The following is a 14,912-nucleotide window of genomic DNA, read 5'->3' as shown; positions in this document are numbered from 1 at the left end:
CAAGATAACTGGTAAGAATTAAGATCTTGATTAAATTTTACAGGTACAAGAGCAAGTCAAAGGCCAAAACATTAAAGGTGGCCAGCAGGTCCTTCGATGTCGATTAATTATCAACAAAACCGGTGAATACTCCGTATCAATAACATGATTACCAAAAACCATTAAAGAGAACTCTATTCAAGTCTTACTGATTTGCAGCTAAACAATCCACATACAAATTAGAAGTCTGGCCAGCTTGAGCTTGCTTGGGAATATCACAACTAAAGCGTTACATAATAAAAACACAGTCAATACCAGATAAAACAATAAATAGGGGAAAAAACTGGTTTGAAACATCACATACACTACTACTACATTATAGCATACAATCTGTTCTTGCAGGGAGGCGCCGGAAGAAGTTGACTGGGGTACATGGCAGCCTGTGGCGAAATCTGGGATGCCTCATAATGTAAAACCCTGCCAAACCAGCCACTGCTTGAAAAGGAGTAACATAGAGCACCAACGCAGATAGGAGACACAATGTAATAAATATGGATGTAGCACGCGGGTCTCTCCAGCTTAACAGTGCCTGAATCCTCTCTCCCTGGCTGGCCAAATCACCAACCACTGTTTGAATCCTTCCAGCCACACTCCTCAAACGATCATACCTCATTCTCACTAGGTCCGGGCTCCGGTTAGTAGGGAAAGTGTCAAACTCTTCATCTAACTCATCCGGGTGCACTGCCTCAGCCTGTGAGATTCTTGTGTTCATGTGAGGAGGGTACCTTGGTCTATATCTAAAGTTCCATACCCCTATCAAGAACATGTAGAGAAAAACAGTGGGCAAGATCAATTCCGGGAAGCAAACAAGCATGAGAAACAACACATGAACCAGCGCTGTTGTGATAGGATTCCTCCACATGCAGATATCACCAAACCATTTTCCAACAGCAAACACACCAGAGAAGACGCTCATCACTCGGAAGAAATTCGCCTTGCTTCGCCGCATGCTCCAAAGGTGAGAGTCCACATCTGACATGTATTCCACCACTTCCTTGCGAAGTGGTGGCTCTGCTCGGCCGAGTCTAGCCGCCACTATGTTCATTGCTTGGTGACGCAGCATGTCTAGCTGCGTCACAGAGAAAGGCCTTACGTAGTGCATTTTTGGCAGCAGTGGTCGTGAGTATAGGTAAAGCATGTTTGCTAAAGAAGTGCATGAAAACCGTATTGCCAAGTGAAGTTCACCCATCTTCTTAACCCCGGTTGGGTGAAGAACCAACAATGGATATGAGTGAGTGTAAATCCTTCCTGTTTCCAGTGTAGAGATGCGAATTCTGACCTTCCCAATTTTCAAGTCCTTTGAAGAACCATTACCCTTTTCCCCGAGCTGGCTGTTGTCAAAGACACCAACAGTAAGAACCGTGGCATGATCAAAAACCTCCCAAGTGTATTGCTCGTTGTATTTTGGACACAGATTATCAGCAATGGTCCTTGTTCTGACCCATTTGTGACCATATTTTGCTACACAGTATGTGTCAGATGTGCCCCTACCATCCCTTGTTTTCATTGGGTGGAGTCCTACAGCATTCAGCACTCCAAGTTCTAGAACCCCAATTGGTGGCTTCCATAGCTGCTTTGCCGTGGGGCGGAGATCGCTGCTGTAATGAGTTGACTCATCAAGAACATGATATCCTCCATCTAGACATAACCGGAGCTGAATTCTGCTTGAGAACTTCTCTTTCTTCAACTGATCAACATCTATAGCAACTAGCTTTTCCAGGTTGAACCATCTAGAATGAATGATTCTATCATCTGCACGCCTTTCCACGGAGTTCAGTGGTATGATGATCCTCCCAATGACCTCATCTTTTCCAGGACTAACCCGATCTTCAACTGAAATAGTTAAATGATCTTCAAAAGGTTCAGCAGCAACAAACAAAAGATCTTCATTCCAGAGAGCGCTTAGTGTTCGGGCTGGAACTGTCTTTGTTTTCAGCACTTGGTTTCCTATCTGCACCTTGGCATACACATCTGGGAAACGGTTTTTCTCTGTAGGAACCAAGTCTTGTGCCTCCACAACATTGACACGCACATACCATAGCCTCGGTGCATGATAGACCTTTGAACGCATCACTGCAGAGATAGCATGTGTGCTGTCAACAGGTGTGGCTGCATCTGAATGCCATGCATCAGAAAAAGCCTCATCTGCTTGAGTGCCAATCCAAACAGCAAGCATCAACTCACCTTTAATCTTCTCCCCTTTCTTGTCCTCAAGGCGATACCACTCTGGTGCCAAAGGGCTGTCTGGTGGTACTCTCAGAGGAACCTCATTGATGTCAAATCTCACAATGCCTACAAAATCATCTTTGATGAGATCCTTGTCCTTGATCACAACATCAAGTACAGATGCTTGCATCCGGTCCTTTGAAAATGCAAACACCTGATTCCATTCAGGACTCTGATTCTTATCAAAGTGTCTAGTGATACCTTTGTAATTGCCAATTCTCACCTCAACAAATGGATCAAGGCTACCAGTAACATCCATAGCAGGAAGCTCACGAGCCTTGACTACCCTGACATACAGAAAGTACATCCTTTCCACAAGATCATATGTACTAGCAGTCTTGTCTTTATGAACAACACGGCCGCCAACAACTCTTCCCCCACCAAGATAGGGACTTGTTTCTTTAAGTGCAAAATCAACTGGTTGTACTGATGTAGCAGTGCGTACTAGCTTCATAGGTTGTGGTTCAGATTTCATTGCATCGGCTTCATACTTTGTTACATAATGAGTATCTGCAAAGCCAGAGGAATGCTGTTGGTGCTGGTGATGGCTTGTGTTAGGGAGATGATGAAATGTGTGTCTTGAATCAACCTTTTCATTTGGAAAATTGTTTGTCATTGTGCTTGCAGGTGCTCGAACTTCTGCATGTGTTGAGCTTGAATTATTTGTTGGCATGGACTCAACAGCAGGAGTTGGAATGGATGATTTTATGTTTGGATCATTAGTGATGTAAACTTTAAGGCCAATCTCTCCTCTTACACGAGAGAAAATACCACGTTTCTCCAATGGATAGTGCAAGACAATTGCATCAGAGTAAGGGACAAAAGAAGTCCCGGTAAGACTAACCTTGCCAAGAAATGAAGTGGAGTTAGTAGCTTTGGTATGGCAGTGGACATAGGCATCAAGTGTGAGATAGTGAAGATTAGAAGGGTCAGAATGATGGGTGACCAAGAGGAGACACAGGAACAGATGAAAGTTGACATGTCGACTTTGAAAGAGCAAATGGCTTCCATGATGGAGGCCATGTTAGGGATGAGACAACTCATGGAGAATAACGTGGCCACCGCTGCCGCTGTTAGTTCGCCTGCCGAAGCAGACCCAACTCTCCCAGAATGTGGTTGTCAGGTTTCTATTTCCAAATGAGATTTTAGCTAGTGAGAACAGCACGATAACTGTAGATACCTACATAGAGGAATAAAAATGTTTTGACAAAGCAACTGAAATCTCAATGATGGGACAAAGCTGCTAGACTATACGAGTACAAATCTTGCATGACTCACTTGATGCATATATGTAATACGTATATTTTGCATCTACATTTACATACATGACAAAACATCTAAATAAGTGATAGTTAGATTTAGCCTCGGTCCAAGAAGGTAATGAGTGTGGCAAATACTATACAAATACAGGGTTGAGCATGCATCTATACAGCAAAGGAAGACTATAAAGTGATGAAGAATTAGCAACATGGATGGACTATTTTCACAATCAACATAATTTGATCAAAGTAAAAAAAAAAATGAAAATATCTGTGCAACTGCAAGTATATACAACTGCAAGTATATACTAGTATTTATTAATGCATATTTCCATAAGAAACATAATTAGAACAAGAGGCAAGCTGCTACTCTACAAGTAGATGTTGGGGAAGATAGAGGCTGTAACAAGGAACTAGTGAAAGGGTGCCAATGTCCCTCTTGTAAACTATGACTTTGTGAGATGCAGGAGTGATGGTATACTATACTGGCCAAAACTATAGGTTGTAGTAACAGAGCTTGCATTAGGAGATGAACGCACTGAATATTATGATGCATGATAGTGGATTATTTTGGGGAGAGGGGCTATGTAACTGCTACTGTTTCATTAAACGAATCAAAAAATATATTTAATGGGGGAAAAAATCTCAGCAGCGAAGTAACATAAGTTCTAACTTCTAATAGAAACAAATAAGGGAGTTACATAACCAATACATCACCTTAGAGAGCAGATTTGAAAGGGATCTAAACGAGTAACAAGTTCAAGAAGATCTTTGCCTTTTCTGTTCAGTGAGCAATGGGATCATTGCAAAGCCACTAGAAATAAAAGTAGAGTTAGTGAGCACTAAACTATAAGCAAATATGAAAGGCTTGGCAGGAGAAAAGCAAAATGGGGGTCAAAATTTACCACTTCATAAATCTAGCTCATGTGCAAAACCCCTTGTTATGTACACGCATTTAAAGAAATGAGCATGTGGCACTGCATGCTTTTTTAGCTCCAAGTTAGTGATCCATTAAACACGGCACACACACATGAGCTTTGCGTAGGCGAATGGACTCATCCCACAAATTTAAAAGAAAATAAATAAACAAATATGACTTAACAACAACATCATGCACGATGCAGATAAAAAATGAAGGCTCTTTAATAACAGTAAAAGATTAAAAAAATAATTAGAAAAGGAGAGAAAAACTTACACTATGGACTGGTATGTAGTGGAGCTGCTTCTTAAAACCAGAGCTTAGTTAAGAATACCTCGTTTATGGTGGAAATGACAAGGAGGAAGCAACAAAAAAATAAAAGGGTGGGTTTATGTTTGAGTGGGGGAGGAGTAGGGAAAAGAAGTGGGTGGTGCTCACTGCTCAGTGCTCAGGTTAGAAATTGAATAGAATGGGTGACCACAAACAAACACAATGGCATTATATTACGGTTTACTATACTCCTGAGAGGTGAACGCCAACAACACAGACAGACACTGTCTCCAATGCAAGGTGCAAAAGACAAAGGCTACCCGTGCTTCAGCTTCTGACTCTGACTCCGTAACTTTCATTTCCCTTATCTGGTAATGCTACCATGCGCCCATCTTCATCTTATGTATGACACCTCGCATCACATTCATATCCAACCCACGCCACCACCAACCCAAAGTGCAGATATGCTGCTGGCTAGGCTCATAGCACTGTGGTATTTCTTTTGTAAAAATCTAGTTGAACTTACCACGAAATGTTCATCTTTCAACGTGATTTAAGGTCAAAATTCAAACTCTAAACCAATTGATCAAGAAAGTTAATAAGAGAGTTTGCTGATAAATAACATAACAAATGACTTTCTGCTAGCAAGAATCATTAATGTCATGGGGAGATATTTAATTACACCTTTTATTGAAGCATGGGGTTACCCTTTCAATTTGGGCTAAACGTCATGGGCTCCATTGACTTTGTAATGCCATCTCCAGTATTTAATTCGGCCATTTATTGCCACAACAATCTCCGTATGTACATCTGGTCTTTTATCTTTGTTTTCCAGACTTTAAGAATATGGCCTTTTCTTCCAACAGGCTTTAGCATTGGTGTCTTTGTCTCATATCATGATCATGGGTGTTCATTCCTAGCTTAAAGACTGCAAGTAATTCATACAGATACAGACAATAAATACAAATACAACGGAGATTGGTGAAAAATCTGAAACAAATGAGGTTGGTCTGTGGCCCCTACCAAATTGATGTGTACAGGCACTTTAAATATTGTCTTAGTTTCTGTCTGCTATTTTAATTTATAACCGTGGTCTATCCTACTAAAAATCCCCATTTTTATCGTGTGGGATACTTCAAAATAATCTCACTATGTAAATGAAGTTTTGCCACATTTTAGTGATAAAGTACTACAAAATATTAAACAAGGATGCGTATCCCTATTTTCTTACATTTAAAATCTAGTTTTACATTCTATATATTTTGTTCATATATATTAACTAGTATTAAAAGTCGGAATATCTAGTTTTATCAAATCTATTTTTTTATATATATAAAACACTCCAACAAAAAAAGTAATATTAAATAAAGGGTTAATTATATTTTAGTGTCTAAATTTTTTCAAGTTTTCACCTTTAATGCTTAAACAAATTTTTGACCAATCTTAATTCATGAGCTTTTGTCCTATTAATACTTTTGGTCTCTACTATCAAATATTACCATTATATAATGATGTAATTTTAATTTTTATTTATTTATTATGTTTAGCAAGGCCATTCATTTTCTAGCGATTAATAACCACCAAACATTTGCTTTTGCTAAAGTGTTCAAAGTGAATAAAACAATTATGATAGTTAAAAATGATCAGAAATTGCTTTTGCATTTTTTGATGAGTGATGATTTTCTTCTGATTTTTCGTCATTTCTAGGTATTGATCCTTTATATTCACGTACGAGAGATGATCGATAGAGAGAGCAATAGATCCTTTATATTCACGTACGAGAGATGACCAATAGAGAGAGCAATATTTACAATATTATTTATTATAGCACATAGACTTTAGAAACTAAAATAGTCACAATTGTTTGATTTTAATTGAATCAGCAAAAGAAAGTTTAATTTTATTTGTAAACAAATATGCCAAATTGATCACAAAGATAAGTTCATTCAAAAACAAAGTGGAGTGGCCAAACAATAAAAGTAAAAATGAAGTGAATTGAGTATGCTGATTTAAAAACGAGAAAGAAAGAAAACAAATCTTTATTTATATCCAATATGTTTGGGTTACCTATAGAAGATTTGAAATATTATTGAAGTAATTTCAAACTGTCAGAAAATGATTTAATATATTTTACACAGTTACACTAATTATTTTCTAACGGTTTTTTTTTACCGCTAAAAAAAATCATCACAAAATATTTTAAAATAATTAAAATTAGTCATTTTTTTGTTTTTCTTTAAGGAACTATATTTTTTTAAACTGAAATTTTAAGGAACAAAATATAACCGAAATTTTAAACTGTAAGGATAAAAAAAGAAAGCAAAGGTAAATACTAAGACTAAGATTAGTCATTTTTTTGTTTTTCTTTAAGGAACTATATTTTTTTTTTTGTTGTTAAAAGATTAATTAAAATGAAAATATAAGAGAAGTGGAAGAGACTTAAAAACATAATTAACTCTAAAATAAAATGTAGAAATTTACAATTGTGAGTTGGATTATTCAATCTTGATAGCATTCATGTCCAAGTTGTTTAGCAGGCTGGGTCTCCTGTAATTTTTTAACAAGAGGGATGAGCAGACAACACTGAGAGAAGAGGCAGCCATTGCAGCCCCAGCAATCCATGGTGGTAATCGGAATCTAGTGGAGGAGTAAAGGACACCCGCGGCAATTGGGATGGCTAGCAAATTGTAACCCAAAGCCCAAATGTAATTGAGACGTATACGAGAGAAAGTTTTTTTTGCAAGATCAATGGCAATTATTGTATCCTCCAAGTTGCTCTTCATCAGAACAATGTCAGCTGCCTCTATAGCTATGTCTGTGCCAGCACCAATTGCCATTCCTACATCAGCAGCCACTAGTGCTGGTGAATCGTTTATTCCATCTCCCACCATTGCCACCGTGTACCCAGAACTCTGCCATTATATATATGTCACTTGAAACATTATTCAACTAATCACACGTGCATATTTTAATAAAATTTTGTTACATATTTTAAGAAAAATATCAATATGTCATCATTTGATTTTGTTATACCTTCAATTCTTTTATTTTGGTCGCTTTAGTCTCAGGTAGAGCCTCTGCCATGACAGTTTCAATGCCAGCTTGTCTTGCTATGGAGTTGGCAGTTCCCCAGTTATCACCTGTCACCATGATGCTCTTGATCTTCATCAAATTAAGAATGGAAATAACTTCTTTGGCACCAGGTTTTAGTGGATCAGATACAGCCAAAACTCCAGCAACTTCTCCATCCAAGGATACTAGAATCCCGGTTTGAGCCAAGCTTTCAGCTTCTGCTAGTGTTTCTTCAGCTTCTGCTGAAATGGCTATGTTATGATCCAACATCATCTTTTTATTCCCAACCATTATTTCCTTGTTTAGAACAATGGCCTTCACTCCGTGGCCTGAAACAGAAGCAAAGTCGCGTGCTTCTGGCCAGGGATGATTTTGTTCTTCTTCTATAATCTTTTTGGCGTGCTCAACAATGGCCTTGGCTATTGGATGTTCGCTGTTCACCTGATAACATAGATATAATAACAATAAACATTATTTTTAAATGGCATTTCAGAGTCAAGTAGTTACAGTAAATGGGAGAAGGCTTGCCTCTGCTGCAGCAGCAAATTCATAGAAATTACTAAGTGACGTCTTTTTTAAGAGTTTTGTAGTAACAACCACTGGCTTCCCAACTGTGAGGGTCCCTGTCTTATCAAACACAATGCAATTCACCTGCAATGTCGTAAGTTGTGAGTGAATTTGATATTACGAGGAATGCTAGAAACATGTTCTTTTCTAAACATTATTTGTTATTGAGTGAAATTTATGTAGGATTCACTAAATATGAATTTCACCATGTAACAAAAAAGTGTACTTGTTCTAATTTCTCTACTATAAATGAAACCTATAGAGCAGTTAATGTTTAACGCCACTTACTGACCTTGTGTGCATTTTCTAATGCTTGCCCCCCTTTGATCAACACACCTTGTGTTGCACCAACTCCAGTACCGACCATAACAGCCGTAGGAGTGGCTAGGCCTAGAGCACAAGGGCAGGCAATGACCATGACTGAAATCCCAAACTGAAGTGCAAGCTCAAAGCTGTTTGTGGAAGATGGTATCCAAGATTTTGGGTATGCATGGAACTTTCCAGCCAGAAACCAGGAAAGCCATGTTGAAAGAGAAAGCGCAATGACCTGCAAAAAAAATAAAAATGGCACCGATGAGCATAGATGTAGTTCCTCTGACTCCATCAATAAACATATCTAATGAGCAAACTCAGAAAAAAGTAGTTAGTACTAGGCTTACCATAGGAACAAAATATTTAGAAATATGATCAGCAATTTTTTGGACAGGAGCTTTAGCCATTTGGGCAGACTCAACAAGTCGAACAATCTGCGAGAGAGCACTCTCTGATCCAACCCTTGTCACCTTAACGTGCAAAACCCCATTCTCATTCAGAGTGCCTCCAATAACCATATCACCCTTCCTCTTCGCCACAGGCTTTGCCTCTCCAGTTATCATGCTCTCATTTACATGACTTTGTCCCCATATGACAAAACCATCCGATGCTACTTTTGCACCAGGAACAACCTTGATCACATCCTCCTTTTGTATCAACCGGCTATCAATTTGTCTTTCACTAACCACATTTCCCTCATCATCTTGTGTTAATAAGGTTGCTGTCTCGGGTGTCAAGTTCATCAGCTTTGCAATGGCCTGAGATGTCTTCCCCTTTGCCAACACTTCCAAATACTTCCCTAATAGAATAAATGAAATAAGCATAGAGCTAGTCTCAAAGAAATCGCTGCCTTTGAAATGCCGTGAGGAAGCAGCTCTTTCCACAACATAAAGAGAATAGAAATATGCTGCATTGGTCCCTAAGGCTATCAACACATCCATGTTGGCAGAACCTTTGCGCAACGCTTTATATGCCCCAACATAGAACCTTCTCCCTATGATGAACTGCACCGGGGTAGCAAATTCACACCTCAAGAGAAGTCCAATATTCAACATATTGACAACTTTGATATCCAAAACACGTTTAACTCCAGGTATATACATGAGAACCATGGATGTCAAGAAAACAGGAATGGTGAAAGCCAAACTCCATATGAATAACTTGAAGAACCGATTAATTTCCTCCTGTCTTTGTGCTTCTCTTCCTCCATCATTTGGGAATATAATCGCTTTAAAACACCCAGAGCCTGTGGATTCTATGACTTCTATGAAGGTTCTTGGTCCTGTCATGTACGGCTTATAAGTGATGGAAATTTTGTTGATGTCTGGATATATGTCTATGGTTTCAACACCTGGAAGTTCATGGAGAGAGCGTTCAATGACATTCAGGGATTGCTCATTTTTAATGCCATCAATTTGAAGTTCAATCTTGGTTATGTGTTCCCCTGTGCTTATTAGTACGGCTTCAAACCCGGTTTCTTCAATGGCACTCATGAAGTGGTTGTGGGTGACAATCTTAGGGTCGTAGCAGACTTCAGCTTCTTCAGTTGTTAAGGCCACTCGTGCCTTATGCACCCCATGAAGGGATTGCAGAGCAGATTCAATGGTGGAGGAGCAAGAAGTGCAAGTCATGCCTCGTACGTGTATTCGGCATATTTGAGTGGAGGTGTCTTTCGAGTCCTCTTCCATGACTTTGGCCTCAAATCCGGCATCTTCTATGGCCTCACGTATCCTCTGCTCCTGAGTAAGATATATGCATGCTTTGTCAACATAAAAGAAAATATTTTTAAAACAAAAATTATGAAGAGTGCTTATTTAAAACTAAATGTTCATTGTAAGGATTTTTCACCATTAGTTATTAAATCCTAACTTAACAAAAGGATACTTATTTATAAACGTGTTGGACAGAGGAAAACCAACTATCTCTCTTAAATTAAAGAAATAAAACTAATTTTTAATCAATATTAAACAAATATATGTATAAATCACCGATAAAATATTTTTTTGTTAATTAAACTAAGCTTTTTAGTTTTTAAAACGAAAATTTTTAAAAGTATATGTTTTTATATTTTAAAAATTATTGATTAAATTAATCTTCTCTTAACATTTTTAATTTATTTTTAAATATTTACTAATATTCGGCAATAAAATGATTGCTTCAATCTTTAAATCCCAACATGCATATCATGATATTAATGCTAAAGTTTATAAAATTAGATAATACTATTGGATCATAAGAGGATCCGCTAAAAGAGATTTATGTTGAATAGGATCTGAAAATAAGATGACTGGCTACAGGAAGAAAGTGGAGCATATATATCATCAAAAGGTGCTAATAGAACAGCCACTAAAATTAATCACCCAAGGAAAATTTCGGGTCTGATAAGGCATGCTAGAAGCAAATTAACTATGTCATATATATGCCCACTAATAAAAGGGCTACAAGATATGTAGGCTAATCATCACCTTTAAGCTGAAAAAGAAAGCAAAAAAAAAAAAGGCATATTCGTGCACAAGTGGAACAAATTAAAAAGGCTGGGTGGGCATAGCATTAATTATTAATCAACACGGTAAAATGCGGTTCACTTTGATTCTAGTTTATATATATTAACCACAGAGAAAATACAATAACATATTAATAATAATGATATGGAGAAAAATAAAATAATGATGAAAATTAAAATGAACTTTTATTTTAGGTATCGTTCCCTAAGAGACTAGATAAAATGACATCTTTAATATGAAACAACTTGATTAGTCTGTATGTAGTTTCATGAGAAAAAACGAAACTGAAAAAAAGCAAACCCCAACGTAACAGTCACAGTGATAATATCACATCAGCGCTTATATATATATATATATATATATATATATATATATATATATATATATATATATATATATATATATATATATATATATATATATATATATATATATATATATATATATATATATATATATATATATATATATATATATATATATATATATATATATATATATATATATTACTCACAAAGACGCAATAATATTGAATCTCAACTTAGAAATTCGAACACGCTACTACCAACCGTCAACTATGCTAGCTAAAACACTTGTACATAGTTATAAACTTATAATTATACACGCATTATTATTTAAGTGGTAGTATTTAACTTGAGTGTGACGGAAATAAATATAAAATGGTTAATAAATACAGTATGTGTGTAATACTTATACAAAAATATAAAATTGCTTTTCTTGTAAATATGATAGAGCCTTTATAAATCAATTGAAAGCAAAATGTCACCATCTCAATGAAGCATTATTCTCGGTTAAAAAAAAAAAAGAGTAAACATGGGAAGGTTTGATTTGCGCTTTGGTAATTTTTTTCAGTTCTCTCCACATAATTATTGAGTCTTTGGCAAAGGATAACTTTATTGGTTTAGTCAGACAATTTTGGTTTTTTATCAAATGGGTGTAAATTTTTTACAACTTTTTTCATATAGGAATCAATTTTAAATTATTACGGAAAATAGGATAAGTTATAATAAATATTATAACTTTTGAGCTATAAGTTATAATATTTGTTACAGCTTATTAATTTTTTTTAGCTGAAGTTGTCAAATTTTTTACCATTTCAGTTTAATTTTTTTATGTATTAACGATTCTAAAGTTGTACATGTTTTTTTTATTTTACTATTTTGAAGCCGTAAGTTTAAATTTTTTTTATATTCTACTACTTTAAAGTCATAACTTTTTTCTTTTTTTCGTGTAAAGTTTTTTATTTTAGGATTTTTTTTATTTGCTCATGTTTTCTTTTGTTTTGCTTTCAATTTTTTTAAAAGATTGTAAATAATTTTATTTATTTATTTATTCATTAAATAAAATTTTAATTTTACTTTGTTTCAGTTTTATTTAATATCTTATATATATTTTTTATATGATTTTATTTAATATGTTATATATTTTTTTAATATTTTTTTACTTAACATATTTTATATACTTTTTTAATATTATTTTATTTTATATATTTAAAATTTAGATAATTTTTTAATAATTTTATTGAATTTGATTTATTTTGTAAGTGGAATAAATAATAAAAAATACTTAAATTATAAAAAATTAAAATTTTAAAACAAATATTAAAATATTTTGTTATACTAATATTATGAAATAATATTATTTAGATTCATATTTTGTGTTGATACTTTGAAATAATAAGGAACACCTATCAATAATCATATACATAATAAGATGTATGAAATGTTTACATGATATTAAATAAAACTAAGAAATGTTTATTGTACAAAAAAATGTATACATGATATTAAATAAAACTAATAACAAGTAAAATTAAAATTATTTATTTAACAATTAAATAAATAAAATTATTTCAATTTTTTTTAAAAATGAAAACAAAACAAAAGAAAATACAAGTAAATAAAAAATCTAAAAATAAAAAACTTTACACGTAAAAAAGGTTACGACTTCATTTGTAAAATATAAAAAAAAAAACTTATAACTTCAAAGCATGAAATAAAAAAAGTAAAAAAAAAATATGACTTTGAAGTTATAAAAAAAATTAAATTGAAATTTTACAAGTTAAAAAATACATTAATAAGTCATGATTGTGTTACTACTTATAACTCAAAAATCGTAATACTTATTACAACTTACTCCATCTTCTTTGATAATAATTTAAAATTGACTTTATATTAAAAAAAACATAAAAAAAATTACAGCCATTTGATAAAAAAAAAAAAAAACCAACAATTTCTGCACGTAGCAATATTTCCCCTTAGCACCACACGATCTGCCACTTACTTTCAAAACACGATTATTTACCATAATTATAATTTTTTAACTAAATGTTAATCAATATTCTAAAGACCTGACTAAAGAATTAAAAGTACAAAATTTCGTGGAAATTTTACAAAGGATCAATTACCAACATTATTAGGACACGATATATCGTGTGTGCCTAAAATATGCTAGCTAGAAGAACCCCATAAACACTAAGATGTCATTTTTAAATTAAACAAATTATCTTGTTAAACTTGCATGTTCGGCCTGCAATCTGCTAACTTGAATAAGAATGTTATTTTCAAGTATTCATATGCCCGCCTTTTCAGTTTCTTTAACTGATGTAAGAACTATTATAATTATACATTTAATTTGATATTTTTCTAAAAAAAAATAATTTAGCTCTATAATAAAGTGTACCCAATTAATAATTATTTCAGCCGCAAAAAATGTTCAGATGACAATTTGGAGATTGCTCATGAGTTGAGCATTTAAGAGTGTATGTTTAATTTGTCTATTTTTTAAAAAGTCTAAGAGGAATCTAAAGTAGCATTTAAGGGTGTATGTTTTTTTTTTTTAAAAGTCTAAGAGGAATTTAAACTCGAACTAATGGATCGAGGTCTTAGGAGACATTTAGAAAATGTGTGTGCATGTTCAAGTGTAGGGGACTCTTTTTTGTTTCCCTTTCTCTCTCCTCTTCCATCTTTAGAAAGTAGGAACACAATTATTTGAGTTATATTATTCATTGAATATTTTCATAATATTATTTTTTGTATCTTTTCTTATCGTGACATTTATGCATGTTATCTCTTGCTCTTAATTACCTTCTCGTCTGCCACCATTATATAAACTTTTGTACAAAATAGTACTATTTGTCTGGTGTTGTAAAATAACTCACAATAACTAAACAACCAAAAGCCTATAGAGCGAGCCACGAATGGGTAACATATATGCACTCTTGAAAGTTGAAAAGCCAATGAGGAATAACAATTAAAGTGGGAAAAGCAAAAGCAAAACGAGAATTGACGAGAATACTGAATTGGAATGAAGTGGATACTCACGTGAAGCATTTGTGGGTAGTAAAGAACCTGAGCTTTATGGTTCAAGACATCAACAACGGCCTCTCGAATCCCAGGTAAGCGTTTGATGGCTTTCTCAATGGATCCGGCACAAGCAGCGCAACTCATTCCCATAACGCTCAAAACCACTTTCTTGCCCTCTGAATCTCTTCCTTCTTCTTCCAACCTCCTCATCGGATAGTGTGCCTGAGGCGAAAGGTTCCCACTGCACTGCAAACTACACTCCCAACCCTCAAACTTTTTACCCATTTCACTCGCTTCCTCTATCACTTTCTTCTTTACAATCACAAGCTACCACACATAATTGCATAAAAGCCTATTTATACAAGTGAAACATAGCATGACATCATCTTTCCAAAATAAATAATATTTAAAAACATAA

The 14,912-nt window shown here is 34.6% G+C and overlaps 2 protein-coding genes across 5 annotated transcripts; both read right to left on the bottom strand.

Annotated features, from left to right (window-relative positions):
• Positions 1-161: 161 nt before the first annotated feature.
• LOC106799047 (FT-interacting protein 3) lies at positions 162-5,624 on the bottom strand. 3 transcript variants are annotated; one of them, XM_041017218.1, is made up of 4 exons: positions 4,720-5,582; positions 4,430-4,501; positions 4,242-4,338; positions 162-3,445 (listed from the first exon to the last, which is right to left on the bottom strand). In XM_041017218.1, exon 4 carries the CDS (start codon positions 2,936-2,938, stop codon positions 356-358), a length of 2,583 nt encoding a protein of 860 aa, XP_040873152.1. In that variant the 5' UTR covers positions 2,939-3,445; positions 4,242-4,338; positions 4,430-4,501; positions 4,720-5,582; the 3' UTR covers positions 162-355. The 3 variants fall into 3 exon arrangements, 2 of the variants coding, with proteins under 2 accessions (XP_040873152.1, XP_040873155.1); XM_041017221.1 differs by lacking the exon at positions 4,430-4,501; XR_005892314.1 differs by lacking the exon at positions 162-3,445 and having other exon boundaries at positions 3,456-4,338; positions 4,720-5,624.
• A 1,528-nt stretch (positions 5,625-7,152) lies between these two features.
• Positions 7,153-14,889, bottom strand: LOC100817431 (probable copper-transporting ATPase HMA5). 2 transcript variants are annotated; one of them, XM_014776995.3, is made up of 6 exons: positions 14,513-14,889; positions 9,012-10,397; positions 8,645-8,899; positions 8,314-8,436; positions 7,747-8,226; positions 7,153-7,625 (listed from the first exon to the last, which is right to left on the bottom strand). In XM_014776995.3, the coding sequence occupies exons 1-6, from the start codon at positions 14,777-14,779 to the stop codon at positions 7,209-7,211; spliced, it is 2,928 nt and encodes a 975-aa protein (XP_014632481.1). In that variant the 5' UTR covers positions 14,780-14,889; the 3' UTR covers positions 7,153-7,208. The 2 variants fall into 2 exon arrangements, with proteins under 2 accessions (XP_014632481.1, XP_003516697.1); XM_003516649.5 differs by having other exon boundaries at positions 9,012-10,403; positions 14,513-14,883.
• Positions 14,890-14,912: the final 23 nt, after the last annotated feature.

Source organism: Glycine max, chromosome 1 (assembly GCF_000004515.6).
Source record: "Glycine max cultivar Williams 82 chromosome 1, Glycine_max_v4.0, whole genome shotgun sequence".
Lineage (NCBI taxonomy): Eukaryota > Viridiplantae > Streptophyta > Magnoliopsida > Fabales > Fabaceae > Glycine > Glycine max.
The sequence above is the reverse complement of the archived record's forward strand: the minus strand, read 5'-3'. Positions and strand labels throughout refer to the sequence as shown.